Source organism: Dermacentor silvarum, chromosome 8, assembly GCF_013339745.2.
Source record: "Dermacentor silvarum isolate Dsil-2018 chromosome 8, BIME_Dsil_1.4, whole genome shotgun sequence".
NCBI lineage: Eukaryota > Metazoa > Arthropoda > Arachnida > Ixodida > Ixodidae > Dermacentor > Dermacentor silvarum.
Genome location: NC_051161.1, coordinates 64,411,651 through 64,439,045, shown reverse-complemented (window position 1 = coordinate 64,439,045; position 27,395 = coordinate 64,411,651). Strand labels below are relative to the sequence as shown.

Here is a 27,395-nt window from a genome sequence, read left to right as displayed (position 1 = left end):
GAAAGAAAAATAGTGAAAGAACACTATCTTTTTTTCTTACCCATGTACTGACACTACGGTCATCATCTTAGAAATGACATGCCAACAAGATCAAAGTGTCATGACTGTAAACCTAGCACTAGTTTAACCACTGCTGATTAAGAAAACCGAAATAGAAAGGAAAGAATGGTAAGCTGAATGCAGCCACTTTACCTTCTCAAAGACTTGACTCAAGTATTCCGTAACAGGCATGGAAAAAAATGTCTCAATGGCCAGGCATGATGAAGCACTCTGTGGGATCATGTTGTGTATCGCCATTACAGTTGTTGAAACACCAAAGATTAGAACTATAGGCAGCTTCTCTAGATATTTGCTGCAAGAAAAGGGTATGCACAAAGCAATAAAGTTTCAGGCTTCACAGATACTTATAGCACTCAACGGACATTTTGGTCAAGCAGTAAAATAAATAATGCCACTGGTGCATCACAATGTACAAAAGAACATTTCCGCACAGAAAACAGTGTATGAATCAGCTGTAACAATAGAAAAATAAAATTCCTTCAAGAACTGCTGCTTCAAATGTGCACTCAAAGATAATGCTACAGAATCACAAGCATTAACAAAAATAATGATGTTTTAAGATATTCTGGATATACAGTATCTCGCCTCACTTCTAATCAAACCTGGGCTGCAAAATTGATTATTAACATGCAGTAAGCAAGAAAAAAGTGTTGGAATACAAACATGGGGGTAGCTGGTGGGTTCACTGTTGTGATCGTGTAACATGTTAGTCCTTTGTTTCTTTTGGAAGCAATGATTTCTAACATGCAGATATCTAAAATGGTTGGCTGCTTTCCAAGTACAGTGCACATTAAATAAATGAATTTTGTTCCCATACCCAAATTATTTCTCAGAGCTTATTTCAATAAGCTCGCCGAAAAATTGTGAGACACTGATGTCTGATTTCATTGCTGCTGTGCAATGTAAGACATATGCAAAAACTAAATTTTCAACAAATTGTATTAAATGGTGCCAAATGAAGGATAATGAAGATCTAGCTTACAAAAAAAGGGATGAGTCCAGCATGTTGCACACATATTAAAGAGCTACTAAACGTAAAAAAATGCCCGCCAATTCACCCTGTGAAGGGGGTTGGAAAGCGAAGCTTTTTACGCCACCCTCACGGTGACTGCGGCGCACTTGATATTTCACACACTACAACGTAACTTTAAGCACGGCTTTTATTATTATTTACTTCACAACAATGTTCACTACTGCTTTATGATCGGTGTGATATACACTACTAGTCTAGAAAATGAACCGAAGCAGTTACTAGGCTGGAAGGGTTTCGAATGACGTCAACCCTCTTTCAAGCAGCTGCATAAGCTTTGCAACAGCTGCAATCTAATCTTACGGACTGCGCAGAGCCTGTTTCCGTTGTTTGCCCGCAGCCCTTATCATCCATCATGTTGGCTCATCACTTTGAAGCTTGTTTTTGTGGTTTTTCTTGCGAAAACGAGTGCTTAGTTGTACGCTGAATGCCTGAATTCAAGTAAGCTATACTGCTATACCTGCAATTGTTAGCGGTTCGTCAGGATCGTTTTTTGATTACAACGACGGACACGACAGAACCCTTGGCTGGTAGAGGTACAAAGCTTCGCTTTAATAGATTTAAATGAAGCTAAAGTTTACCTAACTGTCCAAGGCGACCCTTTTACTAAGAATACAGGTGTCCAAGTGAGAAAATTACATAGATGTAGAACAGGATTTGCACCACAGTGAGAATGAATTCAGTACCAGCTCCCATGACATAGTGTGTCCTGCTTATAATTGGAAGGTTGCAGTTAACCAGTGATAATAAAAAGTTAGTTATGCTGTGTTTCACCATGAAGGAAAATTCAATTTGACTAAACTGATTCGATTTTTCTAAAGAAGAACTTCATGCCAAGTCTTCCGGCCACCCTGTCATTGTTATTTTGCATAAGTGTGGCACCTTCTATGCGCCAGCCTAACTAAAAACATTTAGTACAACCAAGCTGAGCATGACATCCAAGATCGTCGACGAAGTTAATAAGCTCCAATCAGTTGTGGCCATTTGAACTAAGCAATAATTGTGTTCAGTCACAACTTTTCCATCAACTCGAGCCACTTCATAGGAAAAAACAAATGTGCTGAAGTTTCTAGAAGAGTAATAAAGCCATCACAATTTATTGTAAACAGTGCAAGAGAACATGAAGGATGACTAGGCAGATATCAATACGATTACTAGGTTCCTTAAAGGGGCCCTAGAACAGTTTTTGAACATAGCAAGAAAGCGTTGCCGATCTGTAAAGAGGCTCCTATGAGCATGTGAGCCAAATATTATGGCACTGAATGCAGCAGGAAATTTACAGTCTCAGGTCAAAAACAGAAAAATTGCTTGCTCTCACCTTTGCAAAGTCATCATCGCAAGAAGCAATGCCCACCAGCAGCTTTAGGCTAATATTGTGATCGCAAGAACATTCTCAGTAATACTATTATATTGCTAATTATGAGTTAAATACTAAATGAAAAATTTTTAAGTATGGCTGCGATCTCAAAAAGACAGAAAAATGATTTCATCTTTGCAGTGTGGGTCTACGCACGACAGTTGCGCGTGAACTCTGAGACTGCAGCAGCATGTTGCATAGCACAGTCTACTGCGGTTGCCACGTCGAGCCTTTTCGCCACCAAGACACTCAACTTTTGGGCACGGCCTTGCCCGCTTGGCTTCTCCCTCGTGTAGCTTCCAGCGCACTGCTGGAGACCGAAGGAGAGGGAATGCCGTTCATGGGTGCGATAACTACATCTAACTCCACTTATCCTTGAAGGATTCTAAAAACATTCGAGGCAGGAGATTTGTACGACATACTTTAATAGTGAGGTCATTCTAATATCAGTTAGAAAAGTGTTTCAGGGCCCCTTTAAAAGGACACAAAAGAGAAACACTAAATCAGTTTAGACGGATAAAGAATTTTTTGAAAACTCTATTGTCATTAATTCTACGATAATGGGTTGATTATCAGAAGAGATAATGAATATCAAATTTCCGTTTTCTGAATTTCGAACCGAAACTTTAATGCCACTTTGTCAGTGTGCCATCACAGATTTCAAGATATTGTATTTGGGTCGCGTTGGCTCAGTAAACATTCCCAAAAGCTGCCATGTTTAGTCTTTTGCTCCTTTTAGACGTAAGTATGTTTTTACGGATAAAGAAATAACTTAAACCCTAGCAGACGTCGCGGTGAGCTCTTGTGGGAACTTCAAGAGGGCAGCTCGTCTTCCATTCTTGCATGTTTTCTGGCTTACCAAGCATTTTAGTGTAGTAAGAGTGACGTTCTTGGTTACTGTATAAAGGTAATTTACTAATACAGGTTAAATCATTTTTCTCTTAGTGTCTCTTTTCAGTATGCATTGATTCCGCTTGTGTCGATCACAAGGCATTTTGATGTCTTCCTATTTGTCTTTTTAATTCTTTTGTGCCGTTTGCAAGCCCAGACAAACGAACTGGCCCATTTGGAACAGATTAATTCAATGTTTTCCATTTCTATCACTTTAACTTTCCTACAACACAAAGCAATCTCAATTCCCACTAAGCTGCACGCAAAGCACTTCTCTGCTGTTGAATTTTCACTAGCAACATAATTCTTGCAGTACTCTTTTTGCAACTAGAGAAAGACATTTTGCAGACACATTTTCTGCTTTCAAGGTCACCGGAGAACTCATTCTGGCAGTATAAAGAGAACTTGAGACATGGAGGAATAAAAACATTAATAGGGAGCATGAAATCATCAAGCACCCTTGGCAAGCCAACCTCCACTGACACTGCCCATCCCCTTTTCTTGGAGGGATTGATGCCACGCTGACTGTTGGCTAAAGGGCCCTGTACATGGCAGTGCTTGGTTCGTGGCAGTTATCAGGGATGCTCGCATCACGATCATACCGCGCCATGCTCTCCCCCACTTTCTTTCTTTCTTTCTTTTCTGGGGTTTTACGTGCCAAAACCAGCTCTGATTATGAGGCACGCTGTAGTGGAGGGCTCCGCATTAATTTTGACCACTTGGGGTTCTTTAACGTGTACTACAACGCAAGCACACGGGCGTTTTTGCATTTCGCCTCCATCTAAATGTGGCCACCGCGGCCGGGATTCGATCCTGCGATCTCGTGCTCAGCAGCACAACGCCTTAACTGACTGAGCCACCCACGGCGGGTTCCCCCACTTTCAGCAACATGCGAGGGCGCTAAATGTTAATGCTTGCCTATCATGCGGTAAAGGTTCTTTTACCGTTAGCCTTCTTTTAAATTATGACTAGGCTTCTACACAGTCGTGTGATGCTCTTTCCTAGTTATAAAAAAAATAAAATTTGAGGACACCCAAGCACTTATAAGTTGTGAATGCGAAAGAATTATAGTCCAATTGAACGCTGCTGAGACGCTTGGCGCATCTCGAATTGGCCTTACCGAGGCGCAGTTAGACTGCAGGCGAGAGCGTGCGTGGACAAGGAACACGCCGATAACACTGGCTTCAAGAAGCAGGAGTGATTTGGCATCGTGGTGATTCCCTCTCCCTTCATGCAACACCTGGCACGCTATTGCGGCAGCATGTGTTCCCTTTCACCCGCTCTGCTCCGTAGAGGCGCGCTTGTGCCATGGCGTCAAAGCTAATGGGAATTCTGTCAAGTCACATTTGTGACGTGGCGTTGCAGTCAATGGGAATTTAGGTGCCATTTTGCTGCTACAGATGCTGGACACTGGCTTCTTCACTCAGTGAGCCATTTGATGCTTTCGCATCACAAATTTATCCAGTGCTTCATGGAATCGAACCCACGTCATATGGGTTCCTCAAGCACAGCAGCCCAACACCTTAGCACGCAGCACCACAAATTGCCCCAACCCTCCTAATCAATGCAGGAAACATTACCTGCAAATCAGTATGAAATCTTGCAAGGCCGAAACCTTAAATCCTTCCAAGTCTTCCAGTATGACAACAATTGGGTCTTCCTTATGAATTCCACAAGAGCTTTTCTTCTGTCGCTTGGATGGAGAGCCTGGAACCTGACAGTGAGACCAAAGTTTTTCAAGGAATCCATCTACACAAAACACCTCACTTAGCAACTTACTTTAACCACTACCGATTCATGCCATTCTGCCAGCATGGACATTGTACAGGCATTCCTCTTGACTTCAACATCTTCAGATCCAGATCCCTGAGTAAAATGAAACATTATGTTATAATCCCTTGCAAGCAGCATCATGTTGTATACAAAAATCATTGACAGAAAAACACTATTTTTCTCTGCTAATGTCAATTTCAATGTAACCTATTACAAATGCTTGCCACTTACAAGTACAGGTTGCATCAATATGAAAGGGAACACCTAATTTGTGCACAAGCATCAATTACTTCTGATATGTGACCTCATATTTCACTTTCCAATACTTGCCCAGTAGCTCTTCTACCAGGGAGATGATCCCCTCATGCTTTCTCAATTTCGATGCAAAAAGAACAATTACGTGTTGAATGCAAATAACAACCCCTTGTATAATGACCATTCTTGCACACAGAATATCACTCCTATGCATCAACTCTTTGGCACTGCAACACACAAAAGTGCATTACTTGCAGTCAGTGTGAACGTTCCTTTGATATTGTTTTAGCTTGTCTATAAACATACTACTGTTAGGGAATACACTAGGTTGCCAGAGCCGTGGATGGCGCTAGCAATGCTGGTAGTGATCTCTTGTGACGCTATGTCGAACCTCAACGTGTTACAAGATATTTTGTTACATGGGTATTCTTGTTGAAGAAAGTTTTAAAGGAAATGGACAGCATTATGTCACTGCTTGACTGTTTACGCAAGCAGCTAACTAGAACATGGTTGTTCACTTCAATGATAGCTGTGGTCACAAGATGGCGCAAACATTACCGCTCATGCAAATGTCCCCGATAAACCAGTATTCCGTGAAGTGCAGTACGTTTACAGACAGACTAAAGCATTCTAATGTCATGTTTTGTCAAGTGAAGTATTACTGTAGTGCATTCTAAGCAATGCGAAGTCGACATATATCCAATGCTTCGAATCAGTCAAATTACCTGCGTAATGTCCATGACGACTTTCTGCATCATAGCAGCAATGGAATTGCAATCCTTTGCATGTAGCCTAGCAACCATCTGAGTAACAGACGTGTGCAGCTTCGTCACCAGAAGATCGAAGACGGCAGTGTGGTCAGACATGTTGACACCTGGATTTGTGAGAGTTGGAATGCCTGTCTTGTCATTGACAATCATAGGGTTGAACAAGAGCTCCCAAATTCCAAAATGGAAGATGAAAATTCGTTAGCTATTCCCAAAGTCCAATGTACCGTTTTTTTTTTTTTTTTTTTTGCTATGCTGACTTTGATACATCAAAATTCTAATTTAGGCATGAATAACTTAATAGAAAGCCCGTTTTAGCATTTTTCGTAAGCTGGAGCGAGCTTTACACGCAAGCGTACATGCGCCATCTGTGAAATCGACGAGATTAAGTCGGAGGCCGCCGAGTTGGGAGAACGAAACGAGCGCCGGAGGAGGAGGGCGCCTGGAGGTGGAGAGGAGTGCAGGCAAGGGAGAAAGAAGTGGTTAGATATAAGAAAAGGGAAGGTTGGCGCTATCTTCTGCAGCCCTTGAGGGAGCACGGCTCAGCGCCAGGAGGCAGAGCGTCGCAAAGGAAGAGGGTAGGTGGAGGTGCGCTGGGTTCACCTACTCCAGCAGTTGCTACGGGCTCTGTGTGTACCATGGATGTACCAGTTCATCTGGCAATCAAGAGGCCGAGCAATAAAGACAGAGCAGCAATGCAAGCGGCGGCAGGCCGAGCGCGAGTCGAACAAGACCGGCAACAGGCGTGAGCTAGGTGTGCCCAGGAGACTCCTAAAGAATGTGCTAGGCGGCTAGCGACAATGCAGGTGTGTCAGGCAAGACTGCATAACTTAGAAACTCCAGAACAGCACCCATACGCTTGTGCATAACACATGCTCACGAAATTAAATGTCACTATAATTTTAATTTTTTAGTTGCGGATAGCTCTGCACACAAATTAATGTTAGCTGCACTAATTATTAGAATAATTATTTTTACTCTTCAGTATCATTTTTTTTTCTGTTCACGTCTACGCTCCATGACCAAAAAAGAGAAGGTAAACAAGTTGTTCTAATTTTCTTTTATGCGATGTGGTGTGGTGTTTGAGCTTTGCGAACTTAAAAGGCCTCTCTCTCACCAGGTTTGGCAATTTTGAACGGACATGCGCAACATACTTCAAGCACTGATGATCATGTCTGCAAAGTATTATAGTGCTGCGTGCACCCAGGAGAACAGCTGAAATTTCATCATTATGCATCCTCCCTCTCAAGAAAGGAATGTTCTCAGCCAGAGAGTCGAGGTAACCCACACAAACGCCATGACGTAAATCGCAGTCCTAGCAACGTCACCCACCATGACACGTTACTCAGGTAAATCATCCAATGTGGAACGCGCCACCCTACCACCGAAAATGCACCGCATAGCAAGAAAAGAAAGAGAATAAAATTTCTAAAATTATGATTAACCCTTTGCGGTCCGAAACTTTTACCCGCTTTTCGGCTGTCCTGGTCCGAAACTATTTTGCCAGTTTGTGGCGCCGCGATGAAAACCACAAACTGTGGACGAAAAACTTTTATTTATTTATTTATTTATATTATTTTTTATTTATATATTTTTATATATTATATTATATAATATTATATATATTATTATTATATTATATTTTTTATATATTATTATATATTTATTTTATTTATATATTTATATTTATTTTTTCTCTTGCATTCTGCAGGCAACTCCTCTACCGATATTTGAGCAGCGTGTGATACCGCTCGAAGCATTTTTCTGGGTGGAGGCCAAGGTTGTTACTGCAGGTTTTGCAGGAAAACACAGTTTCCCTTCTGCCTCCGTTTGTTTTTCGATCGCTACAAACAGCACAGTCTTTGCTATTTCAGCCTAGGAGCTTGTAGATGAAATGGCTCCTCCCATCTAGCCTTTCCTCGCACTCGTTCCGCGCAGACGGCCCCTGCTTTTTGGCTCTAGCCCTCACGTCACCCACCAGCTGTTGGATGAGGTTGCGGCAGTACTGCAGGTGTTGCTGTTCTTTCTCACTATCATTCTGCAGCTGTGTGTGCCTCAAAATAAAGCCATTGACAATGGAAACCTCTAGAAGCCAGAAAAAAAGCTTTCGCCACCATTTCATTGTCTTTCGACAAAATGTCTCCGCCGCCGACATCTTCGTCAATTGCTTCTGTCGAATCACTGTCATCACTATCTGATAGAGGCATGTAATTCTCTTCCTCACTGAAGTCATCATTGCTTTCACTAAATGAACCACCGTAATACGCACGCGGTGAAAAAGTGGTCATACTTCTCAGTGATAAATTCATAAGGGCGTTTTATGTCGCGTGTCTAGCCATTCGTCCGTGGCGTAATGGTTTCAACATCGGGCTTCTCTTACAGAGTTGCTGTGTTCGAATCCAGCCATCGGACAATATTATTGTTTTTTACTGTATGATTATTTATTGTATAATTACTTTATGAAACTATGCATGCGGCTATACTTGGTTGTTTATTCTATGGCTACACCGCGTTGGAACCTCTGTTGTGCTGCGACTACCAAAGCGCTCCTGTCGGCGCTCATTAGTGTGTCCTAATGCGGTGCTTCGCTTCACCGCTCCTAGATGGCGACTATCACGTCCATTACATCCGTTGCCGGAAATCAGTAGTTAAACCCAGGATAAAATACTTTCGTGTTAAAAGGAGGCAAGGTCGTCTTGTGAACCCAACGCGGTCCCTCGGCTCAGGTATGGGAGAAGGAGGGGAAGGAACGTCGGTTGTTGTTGCTAATCGAGGCAGAGAGTGTGCGTCTCTGTTGGAAGTCGCATTTGCCTCCTGGCAGTATAAAAAACCGATAAAAAAAATTATTTTGGTAAAACGATCCATAGACGGCGTTTCAGAACTTCCAGGGTATAATTAAAGTTTTCGATGGTGCCTGGTGAGGAGCCCTTTAGTAAATATCACATCATTCATGGGTAAAAATCTAACCAAAGAGCACAGAATGCACAGTGAAAGAAAGCAATAGTTAAAAATTTCTTAAGTCTTATGGCACGCACAAGAATTCATGCAGCAATATCTGATCAAGCACTTTTATGTATGAACAAGTGCTTTTATGCATTTGTCCATCTAACATCGCTTTTGGTCAACACAATCACTTTAAACAAAAAAAAACAACAACAAAAAGCATCAATGGTGACTTCTATAGTGCGACAAGTAGCTGCGCTGCAAGTACGCAAAGTTTATGATCACTGCAGAACCTAGCACCACATGAGTGCGCAGAACCTTGATTGTGTTGAATTATACAGCAGTGGACAAAAAGACAGCCATTTTGCATGTTCAGTCTTTTGAGCTAAATTGCTCAGAAAGTTGGCACTGCATTATGCCAATCCACTAGCCTCAAACAATAGCCTCTTGAACACTCCCTTTCATATTATTTTCATATTATTTGCACCACATAGCCCACCCATTGTACACACAACATGCATATTCCAAGCACGTATCAGAAGGAAAATGTATAAAGTCAAACCAGGATACATCAATCCCAGCAGTAAAATCCCCTTGAAAATTTCTGTATAAAATTTTTATTTTAATATCTAAATACCTATATATCAAACTTTCTTGTGATCCCCTTCAGGTTCTGGTATATCCAGGTTCAACTGTACACCCGTTAGCAAAAGTATACGGACCACAGGGTCTCCGAAAAATTGAATTTCTTTATAATTAACAAGCGTAAACTGGAACTGACGAGTACACGAAAAAGTTCGCAATGTCAAGCTATGACTGCAGTCCTCAATTCCAAGTTGCAATCAAAGACAGAGGAAAAAATCGGCTTTATCACGCAACCCCTGGTCCGTATACGTTTGCTCACGGGTGCACGTCCAACAGTAAGTATGAAAATATGCACATGCCAGCGAAAGAAAGTTTAATAGTAACTGGAGAGGTTATCCAAGCGAAAGGCTTGGCATGCTACTGCGGGTTTAATGTATGATAAGTGATGAAAGAAAGAGAGAGAAGAAAAGAACATGTGCACTTGCACACAAAATCGGACAACACTCAGTCTAACATATAAACAACAGTGGTACAGTACCATGCACCGAACAAAGTGGAAAGTGGAGCTATTCAGCACCAACAATAAACAGAATGTTATGCATCTCTACGGCAGCAGTACATATCCTGTTTAACTCTATCGCAAAAACCGGCAACTGATAGCTCACAAATGCAGGCAATTAATTTCCCACACAAAAAAACAAAAGCAATATTGGATCTTATTTACTACGTGTAGCCTTGCAACCAATGTGTAATGGACTGCAACAATCAAAAGACAATGGCCAATAATAAAGGACAAAATATATACACCAGAGAAGAAAAGCTCTTTTTTTTATTTTTAGCATGCAAAACTGTAATTGCAGTGGACTCTCAGCGTATTGAATACAGCTGATGCCGTTAAAGTATAGGCCGTTCTGGCCAGAATTACAGCACCAAAAATATTAGAAGGATAAAGAGCAGAAAGATAGTAACACAAGAAAAAGAATGTACTTATTTTGAAATCAGTGTAATGCGGAACACTTAGCAAGAAAGTCGGGCCATTCCAGAGACAGTAATATATATCACAGGCGTGCTCTGCAAAACTTTAAGTGAGTTGTCAGGCGAGAGAAAGATGTAACATCCACTGTTAGCATGTACCCTCTCATATAAGTAGTCAGTTAAAGAGGTCCCCCCCATCTCAGTATTATATACTTCAATCAACCGCTGGTGCCACGAAAAACCTTGAATGTCTATTCCTGCAACAATCTTTTGCTGCCATTTTCTTTCAAGGAGTTCTACTACTGCTGCTGACAATCACTGGCAGTCAAAAATTTTTGGATGCCACATATCTTGTGCAAGCATAAACATTATTTCTCCAAATGGTACACTGTACTGTCCACTTATCGTAATGTAAGTTATAATGCTTAACAGGCAGAACATTGTTGTTGTTTTTTATGCACTACATTGCACATTCAAGTTGTATAAAATCAATTTGGTTTAAATAAAAAGTGGTTATTACTAGGAAATTTTCGGGTTTTGTGATTATCACTATAAACAGATAAAACTTTCAGCTGACAATTGACAATTGAAAGAGTTAAGCAGCAGGAAGTGCTTGGACAGATGCACTAGACCTCAGGTTGAGCCTGCAAGCTGCAGAAGTGTAAGCGACGCCTTCTGCAGGCCTTGTAAGCATGGATGAGCCAATTTATGCAAATAAGGTGATATTATGCTTGCTTTAAAGTATTATCAAAAAAGTACATACCCATCATGAGGGCTGCAACAGGTATATCCAGTCTCTGCGATGCCTCGGTCAAGGCAGGATTATGTGACTGAACAAATGACATTACATTGTTGAGAACATCAGTGTGCGCCTCTGCCTGGCACCTCTGTGAAAAAAAATTGGTGTGGTTTAGCTTTGGTTAACCCTGGTTGATAGCGAAAGCTTCACTGCCCTGGCTAGGCCCATTGTCGAGCTGTGGCCGAGGTGTGGTTTTGCAATGATATACAGACATGTTTGCAATTAATACAATGTTTATTCATCATTTTCTTTTTAATTTTATGCCTATGAAGACACTGCGGTGATCAGTAAAGTAGTGAGACTTGGTTGCAACTCACAGCCGGGCCCAACTCTACTCGGACAACGGCGGCAATGTCTCCTTTCAGGGCTCCGTAAAGGCCTAAATATTGTCACGTAGTAGTGACGCTGAAGAAAACAGTCGTAAAACTGTGTACGACGAAACTGGTTGTTTATTGGGCGAACCTGTGCCCACAAAAGCAAGGTACACTCAAAGCACAACGATAGCGGCGAACACAGTCGGCGATCGTCGAAAATCTGATCAGCGGCGAAACGCGTCGGCTTTTATACCTGAGTCATCGAAGGTTCTAGATTAATCCCTGATGCCCGCGTGTCTTCCAGAAAGTTCTAGACAATTCGCGTCAGTCATGCAATCAGATAACATAAGCGTCGGTGAAAACAGGAAATGGAAAGAAGCATCGATAACGTTCTAGAAACTTCCGATACAGGCGCGTCCTGCGCCGAGCGATAACGTTTAACATTTGTTAGCCGATGGAAAGCGGCCACCGGTGAAAGATAAACATCTATACGTGTCAATATAGTCTGACGTAGCGTCAACGCGCACACATTATGTCACGTTGGCGAGAACAACAGCAGCTATAGTCAAACCGATGGTTCGACGTACTGGCGCCGCCAATGTAACCGGACGTGCGGCCAATGCGCTCCGACGCGCCCGGCGTCTGATGACGCTCGCCCTCATGCCAATAACGTCGGACTATAAACGCGCCTTAATGCTCTCTTGTGGTTTGACCTCTAGCTCTGAAGATGAAAACTGTTGAGTCGCCGACGGCTGCCCGAGGTAGCGTAATGAAGCTTTCACTTCAAAAGACATTGGGCAGTGTGAACGGTGTACTCAGCTCCCCCCAATGCAAGAAAAGCACAGAAAACTAACTTCAAGCCAAGACTGGCAGATCTCGGAATCAGGCTTGCCTAATCATTTTCTTTGTTATATTCTTGTTAATATTCATGTTATTCATGTTAATTAATATTCATGTGCTATATGGTTCTGCTTTGGATTTCCACAGTGAGGAATAACATTAATGATTTACACCTAAATCTCAAATTTTGAGCTTTTTCTTCCTTTTTGTTAAGTCATCATCTGGTCACTAAGGGTGCAGGGGAATCCGCTGCCATGGATACTGAAACTGCCATACTCAAGGCAGATTCTATGGCAGAACAGAAGCTGTCAGCTGCTAGCTGCTTCTTTATAGAGTCCCCCACAAGAACCAACTGAGCCTTATGGTGCTTAGCTCAGGTGATCAGACAAGAACCCCCCGTATTTGGCATGAAACCAGGGAGCAATTTCCAGGCAAGGACAAAACAGTACGGGATCTGTGAGCGCATGCCAAACTGCATTATTGTGCTTTCTGACAAAGCAAACGCCAGTTGTCAAGAAATGGCATTCCGCACGTGCACCCTTTGATGCTCATGTGCCTGCCAATACAGCCATTTTTTCACAGCGTGCTGTCAGTATAGCAATGATAGCAGAAGATTGTGCTAAGAGAGCGGTGCCTGTTTAAGTTGTTGTGCCGTGCGAGAATGCACTGCACTCTCCACTAGTCAAAACAGACAGTTTTCCTAGTGTAATCTTCTGTAATCAGCATGCTGCCGAAAAATAGCTGTATTGGCAGGCACAAGAGCATTAAAAGGACGCGCATGCAGAATGCCATGTATCGACGCCAAGTTCTTACTTCGCCAGAGGGCGCAAGAGTTTGTTCCCACATACACATAATACCCACATACACGTAATAACATTTATAAATATATAGTCAGCAAGATACAAAATCTCATCTCCATACAATGTTGCTGGTCACATTATCTATGCTTCAATCTTTTTATTCCTAATTAATCATTTGCACTTTTTTCATTATGTAGAGAGAGCGTTAATAATACAACGCTGTGGGATCGTACAAACCTTATATTTGATTGCACATGACAAGAAGCTAACAGCCAGCAAAAATGTTTGCTGGTGAAGTGAACTCGCAGTGCATCAGTGAATTTAAATACTTAGCCTGCTGTTCACATGTGTTCGAGCCTCAGGTAGCATGGTATAGCATTAGGGAGAGGCCATCTCACTTAGGTCATCCCATGATGTTAGTGTTCTGACTAGCAGTGGTCAATGAGCATTGTACTGCACAAATCACTTCTCAACAGCCCTGTTGAGTACTTGTTTGTTTGTTTTAAGAAGCTCCCATTAAAATTCTCATTAAAGTGCAATTAAAAGGCAGCACAATAGCCTTTTAATTGATTTGTGCCTTCGAAACCACAGCCACAATTATTACACTTCAGTGCAGCAACGATCACGAGACTTGGAAAAAAAAAATAATCCTAAAATAAAAGAGATAGGTACGCACAAGACTGAACAGACTCGCTCTTACCAGCACTTCACTTTCCAAGTACGCCCACGTCTCCCGAAATATTGTGTACCTGCGACCGATTTCCTGTTCCGTAGATCGTACAAGCTTGTTCGGTTTTGTTTTCCGAGGCAAAGAAACAAAACACGCCTGTAAGTAAAACATACAAGAATGCATTTAGATATCGGCTTGGTTCAGCAGTCCGAAAAAATAGGAATACAAGAAGTTACCGCATGTTTCGAGGCTGTCTCGCCATGAAGCAGACACCTGAGTTACACTACGGTATGAAACATGACAGGGAGAAGAGACGGGTAGAGAAGAGAGCGCGGGGATCCTAAACACGAAAGGCGAAAGAAGACAAGCGCAGAAGAACAAGTTAATTCTGATTACAAGCTTACTTGCGATATGCTCTTGAGCTCCTCCATTGCGAGTTCAGTTAAACCTTGAGATTTGTCAGGCTATACTGAAATACAAGCCACATAAAAAAAAGAGGCTCAGGCAAATAACATAGTGCCGGTGGGCGCCTGAAATAAAGCGCGCTACCACAGAACACCCATACAAACTGGCGCTACTTCCAAAACATGCGGGCTCTGCTGGTAAGCTTGGCTTGGCTCGGCCTATGGCTCTGCTGCGATTCTGAACACAGCCGCGGGCATGACGGGAAACTAGGGCGGCGGTACTGTAGCGGCGGGTCATTTAAAAGCAGCTTTCTACTGAAGTCCCTCAATTTTCTGCAAAAATTATCTAGGGACTTTACTTTCTACCACATTCACAGCACTGTTGCAAGCATTTCTACTAAAAGCTTGTTGCTGGACTAAAGAGAGACGTCAGACGTCGCTTGAGTCAGCAAAAGGAAAACGGTTACTGAATAGAGCCGAAGTATGAGCTTTTTTTTTTTTTTTTTTTTTTTTTTTTTAATTCTGTGCGTGCTGCTGATAGAACATAAACCACTCGTTAGCCATCGGGCACCACGCAACCTTGCACCACATGTTTCAACTGATAAGCACGGATCGTCGATCAATGTGACCCATACAATCAAAGACGTAATGGTATTTATGTAATATCGATGTCACGCGGGCACTTATTACGATCGCGATTGAGCTTCTCAATCGCAATTGGTTCCTTTAATTGTGGGAAGGAGCCAATCGCGATCGAGTAATTTGATCTCAATCGGGCTCGATTGCGATCGAAAGTGCACCGCGCTATCGGGGTGTAATATTTCTGTACTGACTGGACTAGCTGCATTTAAATTTTAAGATGATTCATGTTCACTGCTTGAACAACACTATGTATGGCGTTTTGTTTTTGTATCACTGATATTTATTATTTACTCTTATTTATAATGTCCAGTGAACTAGACAATTTTGTATGCAAACTAAAAGAAGAATGCGCAAACTCCCTAGTGAGACTTGTCAGATAGTGCGTACGCATTCTTTCGAGTCTCCCTCTCTCTATATACAGGGTGTGGGTGTCCCAGCTATCGTGCAGCACGATTTATATAAAAAAAGGGGGGAACGGCGTTAAGAGAAGCCAACCTAGTGTGTATTGTTTCCAGTGCAGTGGAGTAGCCGCCAGTAATTTTTTCGTTACTGAAATAGTACTGTTTTAATTATCGAAGTGGTGTCAATGAGAAAATTGTAGAGCAACAGAAAGTAAAGCCATCAGAAAGTAAAACAGTGTGTGTGTGATAATACGTTGCACTGATGTCAGCGTAGTCGCCATCTTTGGGTACCAACGCGGTGAGATATGGCTCCGTGACGTCACATGAAAACTATCTTATTCAAGGTGTCACAGGATCCAAGAAAAATAAGGAGTGTTAACGCACAAGTGAAAAGATTTGTTATATATATATATATACATTTCGGCCATATGCCCGGCCTTCATCAGATTCATTAAAGCAAATTCTTTTCACTTGTGCGTCAACACCCCATCTCATACTGTATGTATGTGTATGTATATATATATATATATACCCCATATGCTCACGCGTATACCTATGGAGCGCATCGTGCCATGCATTACAGATTTCTGAGGGAAGTAGCCCTGCAATGCTTACACATAAAAAAAAAAATGGAGGCCCTTTTTCCTAATGAGGGACAAGCTAGTTCAACTATTTTGAGCTTTTTTTTCCAGTCTCCCCTTATATTATTCTAACTGCATCATCAAAGCAAACAGCAGTCTGTGAAGTGAAGAGGAAAAGCATTACCTACATGGAAGTATTCATATGCGCTCACTCTACCATAGGGTGTAGGCGTGCGTATGAAGGCTTCCCACTTGCTCCTTGACACCACCGATCCATTGAACTGTGCAGAGTTCACGGAATGGTATTGTTCTACCTTAATTTTTCTTGTGTATGCAAGTGTTCTATTGTGCTTCACAAGCTGTCTAAAGTTGCAACTATGTAGGCATCTAGAGACAACAGCACCAACAATGAAAATGAATAATTTTTTTTTATTTTCAGATCGCTTGGTACAGAAGTAATTCGAGAACCTGCCCCAACTCTGACAGCGATTTCAAAATGTACATATATTTACATTCAGTTGTCCAAGAGTGACGACTTTAATCTAGATGAGAAAGGCCAGTTGTAGAAAATCGCGACATGTCCGCTTTTGAAGAACAACGCTACCCAATATATTTATGATCCAACATTTCTGGCAAAAACTGAAGAGGGCAGAAAATCAGGGGGGGGTTGCCAAACATTTTTTCAAATTTGGTTTTGACTGGGAGAAGTTAGCATCCAAGGGTAATATCGTAAGCGATGTACAAATACAAACGTGTACAGGAATCGATCAAATTAGATGTCGATAGTCGGCATATACGAGTGGCAAGCATAAATTACTAAAGCATCAAGAGCGCACTTTTGCTTACTAAGGCGAAAGCCTTAAAGGCTCACGGGTTGAAAAATTGACAGTCCAGCACTATGGCACCAAAATTGATGGTGCCACCCACTACCATCGGTGTTAAGATAGGGTTAATTAAGGCACTCAAACCCTTGAGCTTCGGTGTGAGTCAAACCCACGACATTTGGTGTTAATTAGGATGAAGTTAAGGCACTCGAACCCACAATCTTTGGTGGGAGAAAACAAGTACCAATAGGAAGTAACAATGCATTCAAATGAGAATGCCAAGTAATCAATGAATGAATGTGAGCACGCAGGTTTTTGCATTCATCCTCTTTAGCATATGCTAAAGTGACTCAACTTTTAATGACTGAAGAGAAAGACAAATTGAGCAAATTTAGTAAATAGAGTAAAATAATAGAGTAAACTAAAGTAAAATAATAAATTACCCTTCTACAATACTAAATTAAAAAGCCACTCTCACTGAGAAAAGGCTTTTTTAAAGCATGATAGCTACTTTTATCACTTTGTGATGTGCTACAGTTGTACACCAAATGCACTGCACTGCATGGTTTTCACAAAAGCAAAATTCTAAAACACTGCCTGGAATAAGGGATGCATTGTTTGTGGCACAGGAAAGTATGCAGTGCAGCTTTGAATTGCACGAAGGATGCATTGACTGCTACGAATTACTTTTTTTTCTGCAGATCCCATGCTCCAAAATTTGTGCTTGGCAGTACACTGCATGTAGGTGCCCATACAATGTTAACCTTGAATTCTGCAATATATTCCAGGCTGCATAATAATGATCACAACATTATTAGTTTTATTTGGTGCAATAGTATACTGTACATTAAAACAAATACTGTCAGTGGAAGAATAAAAAGCCGAAGCACAAAGGGTACTAGGATGAAAATTTATGAAAGTATGTTATATTAAAAAAATCCTGAAGATGTTCAATGTTACTTGCTAGACTTCAGTTTTGAAAATCTTGTCCTAAGGTAGGCAGAACAATGAAATATGTTGGTCATATTAGCTTTCTTGAATTGCACAGAGAACAATGATACTCTTATGAAAATGACAAATTACTCCACAAACTAAAGAAAAAAAAATAAGTGCATAAAATTAGACTTGGACACGATAAAAATGCATCTCATGTTCCCAAACATGCACATAAATTTACACATATTTTTTCCACTTTTCCACAACATGAGCAATTCAGATTAAAAACTTACACAACTGCCCCGTCAAATCATCTAAAATGCGCGAGAAAAAGAATAAGACAACATAAATAGTGCTGAAGGCAGAACCCGCTGCCTACATGTTGAATAAAATTTAAAAAAGAAATCATTAAGGTCTCATTTTTTCTTTTCACACTGTGCAACATCTGCACAGTCGAGCTGTTGCGACGGTCCTGGTTGTGTGGATTTTGGTGTCTCTTCAATGACAGTGCTTGTGATCGGCTTGTCCGAAGCCTGTGCCAGGAATGCCTGGAAGGCAAGCAAAGGTAATATCATGAGAAGAAAGGACACAGAACTTCATACATTTTGCTGCAAAATAGCAGTATTAAGTTATATGATCAATTAAAAGGAGAAAGACACGATAGGAGGATAAAGGGCACCACTGTAGCACATGGTTCTACATTAGCACAAATTCAAAAGTGAACAAATCAAGAACGCCTACAATGCCATCCCCCCCCCCCCCCCCCCCATTTCCAGTTTCACCTGCATTTATAATTCAGGCTCAGAAACGCAGTGACAGGAATAAAGATTTGTAGGACCTGGGAGTGCTTGCCAAACTACATTCTTGCGGTCTTTTACAAAGCTAACACCTGGTGTTAAGACGTGACATTGCACATAAGTGTTTTTCTCGTGCTCATTGTTCATTAGCAATATCAGGAAATTGCTCCATCATAAAGGGCAAGAATGCAATCTGGCATGTGCTTGCAGTTCCTGCAAAGTTTTGTTTTCCACCTGTACAGTCAAACTACAATATGCTTAGAAATTTGCTATGGATGCTTGCACATAACTGCCCGGCGTAATGTGTACAAGTGTTACAATTACTTTTTCTGTTTGCATTTCAATTTATGCTGCTGGTACACCTCACGTTTTAGGGAAGAAATTCAAGAATTCTCAAAACACAGTGCACAGAAGAGAATAAGACAATATTTTTGGCAACACGTCATTTGCAGTGACAGACATCGCAATGATTGTGCAAAATTTTTAAAATGAAAAGGTGAATTCAAATACATGTTCTTAAAAATGTGGATCTTACATTATTTTTTTTAACTTAAGATGCATATGACTAGCACACTGCAATGAATTGGAGCACAAGCGTTCTATGCATACAGGTGCACATAGAGGTTTGACATTCATATAAATTAACAGACCACGAGGGTAGATTAGATAAAGAATCAGAGAGTTTTATTCATAATTTCCTGGGTCACTGAAAATTTTCATGCTTCAGAAACCTACCGCGAAGCTGTCCATCGAGCTTGAACCGGATGCCAAGGCGTCAGTTGGGCAATGCTGGCCAGATGAGGGACCCGTTTCTGCCTGCATTTGCCGACGAGTAGCGGCACTTTTTGTCTAGAGGAATGAGGGAAAAAAGATGGGGGGGGGGCGTCAGGACTGCAGTCATGCGTGCTTCCCTTCAACCGAGTAAACTCTAAAAAAATCCACAATGTGAAAGTATAGTAACGGAAGATGTACAATCGTGTTATACTGGATTCATACGAGAGGCGGATCAAGGTCGCGTGACATACAACATACATTGGATCACTTCACAGCTAGCTTTCACATGATGGAGAAAAGCAAATGACAATGCATACAAACTAACCCGATTTTAACACCTCAAAGTGTGGACGACAGACCATGGCGTAAACACGTGGGAAAGGTGCTGTACATCACTCATGGCCAACCAGCTAAGGGTGCGAGTCACACATTTTTATTGCGCACGTCGCAGTTTGGTGAACAACCTAGATTGAATCGAAGAGGGTTGTAGCCAGACTAAGGCATCTCACCATCAGTATTTTGGTATTCACCGTAAATGCCAACAGCGACTTGGCTTTTGGCTACATCATGGATTTCTTCGTGCAGACGTACGTACGATTGTGGCGATAGACAATTCACAAGCTCAAATTGAGATTTTGTCTATGGTTTGAATCCAGTTCTACATTCAGGCAGATGTCAGTACAGTTAAACAAAGATATTAACCCTGTATTGCCCAAACACAGTTCCAGATCGCATAATGAACGCACATTTTTTCTTGAAAAATATGCGCAAAGTTGGGGGGTGCGTTCATTATGCGAGGTAAAATTTTGAGAGATTTTATTTCCGCGGCCACGTCTGAAAAAGTCACAGTTTCGCCCAAAAGGCGAACCATCGATTGCGATAGCAAATGCGTAGACAGCTACATGAAGGATAATAGTTTTATCGGCCGCATGAACTTGCAAACATTCGCTAACTATGTAATTTAACATAGCACGGTGTCAGCGCGCACAGGTAAACATGAACACATCACACTCAATGACCGTGGACACTCGCTGTCTTAACATTGGCCGGCAGCAACAGTAAGCAAAGTGACCTTCGTGCTGTGTATTGCTTCAACGCAAACTGAGCGGCGAGAACGGAGCACATGCAAAAGTATAAGCTGCCGTCGCACTGCTAGACTCGGCCCAAAATGCAGATCGCTTTCAAGATAAGGCACGCGCGGCGGCGCAATTCACAGTTGCTGTGCCGCCTCCCTCCCTGCCACGCCCGCGACGGAATACAGCGCGTTTCCTCCCCGCTTTCCACCCTCCAACGTGGGAGATTAAAGCACGATCGTCAGCGCTGATGCCAGAAATGTGCCTGGTGTGTCCACATACAGTGGAATCTTGTTACGATTCTGCATGATCCGTTTTTCAGGATAATACGCTTCTTGTTTATTTCCCGGCCAATGTACTATGGAGTAATGTTTTCCAGATAATACGATTTTCGGATGAAATGTTTTATTTTCCGGTTCCCGTGAAGATTGTATGAACGAGATTCCACGGTAACTGCTATCGCATTAAAGAGAAGGAGACAGGCGGTTCGGTGTTCGATACAATCATACCCGCCGGACCGTATCAGACGCCCAATCGTACCGTGTCTTTCCTACTTCACGGCAGCAAGTTCAGGGTGCGCTCATTATGCGAGGAAAAGAAAATACACTTCTTGATTGAAAAAGTGTGGGGTGCATTCATTATGCGAGTAAATATGGTATGTAGAAAAAAAACTAAAAATTGTTTTTTTTTTCCAGTTTTAAATACTGCATTAAATAAATATTCACTACTTAGTAAATTTGTTAAGACTATTCACAGCTGAAACCTCACTCCAGCATATCAGAAATGCAACTATGGGCTTTCCATGAAGTTTCTCACGCTTTAATCTGCCTTCTAAGGTATCAAACCCAGTGTAGCATATAGGATACGTTGGGCATTACAGGATTAAAGTAAACCTAAATTCTGGGGCCTTACTTGTCAAAACCAGAATGTGATTATGAGGCACACCGTAGTGGGGGATTCCGGATTAATTTTGACCACCTGGGGTTCTTTAATGTGCACCCATGCACGGTACACAAGTGTTCTTGCATTCTGACCTATCGAAACGCGGCCACAGCGGGCGGGATTTGATCACGTGAGCTCATGCTTAGCAGCGCAATCCTGAAGCCACTACGCAGCCACGGCGGGTGAAAGTTGACATAACGAAGTATTTAACTTTTTATAGCTTCTTGTCTATGCAACACTTAAAACCTCAATTTAATGAAGTGTGTTTATACACGATTTTAATATTCCAAAATTTCACTGCCAGCGCAAGGAAATACTGAGACAATAAATGGAAACTTCCGCAAATGTAGATGGTCGAATGGTTGAATTACAAGCGGCCACTTGCGAACACACCTCTCAATTGTATGCCGCGGTACCAGGAGCAACCGTCGAAGTGGAGCAGCATTGTGTTCAGTGTTCAGTATAAAGTGAAAGTGCAATAAGATCCCATCGTGCCACATGTGCTCTATGCTGGTGTGAGTGAGCGTGCGAGGGTGAGCCAAGAAGGATGGTGGCTTGACGAGCACTGTCTTCAATAATTTTTAACTCGTTTAGCTGGTCACAAAGATTGCAAGTAGACATGCAACAGTCCATTGGTAGATTGGGGTAGAAAGAGAGGAAGACAATGATTAATACAGTGTGTGACGCCATGTTGCCTTGCGGCCTCTCTTCACATACACTTATGTTAAGTGCATGGACTTCTGGAGAGCACTAATTCGAATGGAACTAATATCCAGAAATTTTAAGAATTGTTCGTTACACGTCACACTTGGTGAAATCAAGGTTCCCCTACATTTGTCTCTTTGCAAAATTACGTCTTCCCCAAATGGAATGCAAGCCATAAATGACAAAATTAAGGATTAAATTTCAGCAAGGTGTGAACACTCTCGTATTTTGCGTCAGTAGCAGTCGAAACTTAGTTTCACTACTCCTACACAAATGGCAACAACTGCAGCCCGTACCTGTGCAGACTGCTTCAGGGATCGCTGCCAGATGCTAATGTTTCGGCCAGAAGCACCACCACCAGCGCGGCGCGGAGTTTGGCCAAGCAGTTTCTGACCAGATGGAGTGGCTCGTCCAGAAGTGACCATGCTGTAATTACTGCTGCTGCTGCTGCTGCTGCCTGCTGCCAGCCTGGGCCTCTTTGCAGCTGTGGTGCAGGATGGCGTGCCGGAACAAGCTTGTTTTCGGCAGCCTCGCGAGGGTGGTCCGGCCGCCTTACGACGACTTTCCTGCAGGTAAAGTAAAAATGAATTTGCGACTTTGCCCGAAGTGCAAAGTAGTCACAGCTCGTGCAACTACAGAGAATTGCTGATTTGAATTTTTTGCATGGTGTTATTTTTTGCCTCAACAATGCTTACAAGAGCAGGCATATGAAGACTACTGTGCATAGCAGAGAACCCTTAATTAAAGGAGTGTACTGATTAGACCATAGTCTAGTACCCTCTAGCACTGATCAATATTTTCAAAGTTCAAGGAACTACCACACACTTCTTACAGGTAAAAGCTCTTACGAGAAGCTGCCAACAGCGATCTGCAACGTGTAGCCACATGATGCGCCGGGCGGCACGGAAAACGCGAATTAGTTCCGTTGTGTGGATTCGCCGAGAAGCACCTCGGACATTTATTTTCGTTAATAAAGCTATATGGTTGAGTTTATGTACAATATAGTGTTTATTCAAGTTCAAATATAATTTTTGTTTCTCAATATCTGATCTAGTAGTTATTTTTCTGTGCCCCCTGGAAATGGGAAATGTAGGATATCCTGCTCAAGGTTCTGCAGGGGTGGGACTGCCCCAAGTCATTTCGGAGCAATTTTTGGAGCAAGTAAAATTGCGTTTTGGAGCAACTTGGAGCAGAGTAAATTTCATTTTGGAGCAGTTTGGAGCAGGCTAATCTGAATTTTGGTGGAATAATGGAATATGGCAGCACACTTCGAAACCACGATGAAACAGAGAATAAACCAACACAAAGCGCTTAGTAGAAGCACGCTTTGTAGCTATAGCGTACTAGAATATGGAAGAGTGGGTCTAGTGGCGGCACGGCGTTTGTTTTCCTGTAAAGCCGAAAACATCGGTGGAACTACAATCGAACTATATATTCCCATGCCATGCTCATGATGATAGCAGAAAATGTTCTCGAATTATGCGGTGCAATCGATGCGCTAACAATTTCTTGGTCACCATGCATATGTCACCGCAGACCCAGAGTGCCGCAGTAGTCAACCCTGGGTTGGTATAACGTAAAACTATTCCAATCTGTCTTTATTGCGATATAAATTATATGGACACTCCAGGCACATTTCTGCCGTCGTCGTGATGTTCCGATAAAGCCAAGGGGCAATAACATCGTCGCCACATGTCGTATGCTGTATGTGCAAGTGAAAGCGTGCGAGGGTGAGCCGACAATGGCTGCTCAGTCTCGCGTCCACAAGGGAGGAAGCGCGTTGTCTTCGGTTGCACGCAAGGCACCATGGGGGAGGGGAGCGCTCTCCGGCGGCTGCCGAGTATGGCGCGGCAGCGCAGGCCCTATCTTGGAAGCAATCTGCGATGGGCACAGAGTGCGAGTGCTCATAGCTTTGTGCGCGCTGTGTTTTCGCCGCTTAGCTCTAGAGGCAGCACAAAGGTCAATTCGCTCGCTGCTGTGGCCATACTTCCTCACTCCAGCATTTAGACAGCCAGTTTGCGCGATCGAGTGAAACGTGTTCATGTTTGCTTGTGCTTGCATGACACCATGCTCGTTAATTTAATTATTACTATCCTTACTTCGTATAGCTGTCTACTAATTTGCTATCGCAACCAATGCTTTGCCTTTCGGGCGAAACTGCGACTTTTTATCTGAAATCCGCAATTAGTTCTTCGCGATTTGTCAAAATGTCTCGGGGCCTGGGATGTGGGCATGAAAACAGATTGGAATATTTTTACAGTATACTGGCCCTGGGGACAGAGACGGCCGCCCGCTGAACCCGTGGCAGCGTGCGCCTCCCCAATATCTAGTTTGCTCTATCTAGCACCCGCCGTGGTTGCTCAGTGGCTATGGTATTGGACTGCTGAGCACGAGGTCACAGGATCGAATCCTGGCCACAGCGGCCGCATTTCGATGGGAGCGAAATGCGAAAACACCCGTGTACTTAGATTTAGGTGCACGTTAAAGAACCCCAGGTAGTCCAAATTTCCAGAGTCCCCCACTACGGTGTGCCTCATAGTCACATCGTGGTTTTGGCACGTAAAAACCCCATAATTAAATTTTTAATTAAGTGCCCGAAGCCTACTTTTCGTTATTTTGCGCCTCAGCTAGGGTGCGCCGCGTCGCTCGGCCCACTCAACCGTATTCTAGAGTATAGTACACTCTAAATACAGCCGCCCTCGCCATTTCGACAGCAGTGACAACAGCCGAGAGTGGCCGGGCGCGCGCTGGCCACTTGCCGGAAGCGCCAAAAAGTCCAGTGTGAAAAGCACGAAAATCACGAGAAACTGAAGTCGGAGAAACTGTGCGGGAAGCGCCGTCGCACGGTATGCGGAATGTGAACGACCACACTCTTTTTCGGAGAACGAATCCGCTCGCTGTTCGCGATCACTGCCGGAGCACACATGCCGAAGCCGTTCTGGCGCAGCGTGGTGCAATTTCGGTCAATTTTCTGTGTTTGGCGCAGTTTGGTGCAGGAATTCACGCTTCGCGATGTAACGCGATGAATTTGCGATGTAACGAACTATTTCTATTTCCCCATCTTAGTTCTATTGAATTAACGAAACCCTGATATAACGAAATTCTCGATATAACGAAGTTTTTCACTGCAAGTACAACTGCAGCACGGCACATAAAAGTTGCCAAGTTGTTGCCAGTCATCACAGCCATCGGAATGAAACTAACATTGTGCCGGACGATGCTGTGAAGAGAAATTGAAGCAAAAGGCCATGGTTGACCTCACCCTTTCTAGCCGCTCTTGCTCCTTTTGCAAGGTGTAGGCTTGACTCTGCGCAGCAACATGGCCGAGGAACTTCTCTCCCCACCTGTTGAAAACCTCCTGCTTGCTGCCACGGTAGTTCTTGATATAGGCACGAATTTCCTGCTCAAGCTGAGGAGAAAACATATTGCAAGCTCAAATCAGACAAATAGTACGGAACAAACAGACAAAACATGCAGCACAGCAGCATCGAAATGTTCCTGGAGCAATGCTGCAGCTTAAACTAAACTTAAAAATGGAAAAGGCGTAAACCGCTCTTGAATGTTGAGTATGCCATAGCTCTTACCTATTGGAAAAGCAAATTTCACTGCTACCTTTCTGGAACACGCCAAAAATCAGATTCCGAAGCTTTATCACTAAAAAACTCAAAATAATCGATATGATAAATTGGTAGTAAGGGTGTGCAAAAGTAAATTTTGAGACCGAATCTAACACGAATCATACTAGAAGCAAATCCAATTTCGAATAGTTTTTGAATAATAAACTTTCGTTCTCACCACCTACGCTTATGTCCTCGTATATTCACAAAATATCAAGTATGTCATAACACTGCACGTTATGAAGTGTTTATTAAAAACACTAGCAAAACATTAGGGGCAAACAAGCTATTTATGTACATACTCAGGACTCGTCGGCGAGCTCGAATTACAGCAGTTTAGATGAAAAAGTCTGGCTCCTTGAACAACATATAGCATGTGCCACTACGCAACTACTCTTGTTCTAAGTCTACTTAGCCGCCCGTATGAAACATTTCGTAGAGTTGCCAGTTTGAAGAAATCAAAACTTAAAAATATTTGCATTTATGAATAGCAACTACTCCATTCGAAGACCAAATATTCGCACACCCCTAACCAGTAGAGCTTGCAAGACTGCTGCTGAAGCTTAGTTGGTGTAATGCTAGAGTGTTCACATAACATGCTTCTTGGCTAGTAGGCGTTATTCCTACAATACTATGTCAGCGCCAATCCAGTGGCATTGTTGGTTGCATCTCTCTGCTCCACTGGGATTCCAGGAAGCTTGAAGTGAACTCCTAGACTGAATACTTCAAACTAAGCAGCATCAAAATGCAATGAAAAAGTAGCGACCCCTGTCACAGTTCAGAGGTTTGTTTCAATTGTCTGGAATTTTATATAAAGCATGTTTGAATCCAAACGAGGCCAGTGTGCTGCTTTCTATACTCATCACATTCCTCAAGAGCTGTAGACAGAACTCAGCCTTGTGCTAACACAGGCATATAGTACAGACATACATACTCTGGGCAGTTCTGCTTGTAATCTGCTTCGTTCCTTTGTCTCAAGCAGGAGCTGCCCGCCTCTGTTGTTGAGGCGAGACGGGTCAGTGGCTTTTTTTTCAAGCTCCAGGAACTTGGCCCAGAGAGCTTCACGTCGCTCAACCTTGGCGAAGATGGTTCGATTTTCAGCATATAGGTCCTTGTACATTTTCAGTTCTTCTTCCATTTTCTCTAGATGCTCTTCCGAGACATCTGGAAAGATGGAACAAAAACGATAAGACAGCGAAGGTTTGTATCCATGTACCATGCCATACAATGCCAGGCGTGCTGCTGCTACAATCTGGTGTTGTCTGCTTTTACCCTGGAGCTCGAACAATCTTTTTTTTTTTTTGCACATTTAGGCATGCAGCCACGAGACTCAGATGAAAAATTACGCTAGAGTTTGGAAGAGCAACTTTTTGTCTTGCTTAACTCCGGACAAACTTTTAATGGTGGGCTGGGTGGAGTTTATACATGGACACAACATCATGCAGATCTGGTTAAGCAAACCTACCCAAATGTACATCATGCCCAATGATAAATTCAGTTGGAAGTCTGCAGTTCTGTCTGTCTCCACATGTTTTTGTCCCCTAGTTTGCGTGCTAAAGTACTCAGTCATGAATTATACGTGAATTGTGCAGTAAGCCATAAAGCCTTGGGATCCTTAAAACCTTGAAATCCACTTTTTA

The 27,395-nt window shown here is 42.6% G+C and overlaps 2 protein-coding genes across 3 annotated transcripts in view; both read right to left on the bottom strand.

The window, feature by feature from the left end:
• Nucleotides 1–14,662, bottom strand: part of LOC119461361 (origin recognition complex subunit 3) — a 46,709-nt gene extending 32,047 nt beyond the window's left edge. The window contains exons 1-8 of one of the 2 annotated variants that reach the window (XM_049672522.1): nucleotides 14,464–14,661; nucleotides 14,296–14,342; nucleotides 14,090–14,215; nucleotides 11,400–11,523; nucleotides 6,092–6,240; nucleotides 5,118–5,204; nucleotides 4,919–5,052; nucleotides 193–352 (exon numbers count right to left, since the gene is read on the bottom strand). In XM_049672522.1, the coding sequence (XP_049528479.1) occupies nucleotides 193–352; nucleotides 4,919–5,052; nucleotides 5,118–5,204; nucleotides 6,092–6,240; nucleotides 11,400–11,481 (612 nt within the window). In that variant the 5' untranslated portion in view covers nucleotides 11,482–11,523; nucleotides 14,090–14,215; nucleotides 14,296–14,342; nucleotides 14,464–14,661. Of the gene's footprint in view, nucleotides 1–192; nucleotides 353–4,918; nucleotides 5,053–5,117; nucleotides 5,205–6,091; nucleotides 6,241–11,399; nucleotides 11,524–14,089; nucleotides 14,216–14,295; nucleotides 14,343–14,463 lie in introns of both variants that reach the window. The other variant, XM_037722641.2, reaches the window with a different exon arrangement.
• Nucleotides 14,663–16,514: 1,852 nt separating this feature from the next.
• LOC119462170 (protein regulator of cytokinesis 1) overlaps nucleotides 16,515–27,395 on the bottom strand; it is a 28,257-nt gene continuing 17,376 nt past the window's right edge. Inside the window, exons 7-11 of the mRNA XM_049672521.1 lie at nucleotides 26,690–26,919; nucleotides 25,401–25,547; nucleotides 22,435–22,704; nucleotides 19,380–19,493; nucleotides 16,515–18,395 (exon numbers count right to left, since the gene is read on the bottom strand). Coding sequence (XP_049528478.1) covers nucleotides 18,264–18,395; nucleotides 19,380–19,493; nucleotides 22,435–22,704; nucleotides 25,401–25,547; nucleotides 26,690–26,919 — 893 coding nt within the window. The 3' untranslated portion in view covers nucleotides 16,515–18,263. The remainder of the gene's footprint in view (nucleotides 18,396–19,379; nucleotides 19,494–22,434; nucleotides 22,705–25,400; nucleotides 25,548–26,689; nucleotides 26,920–27,395) is intronic.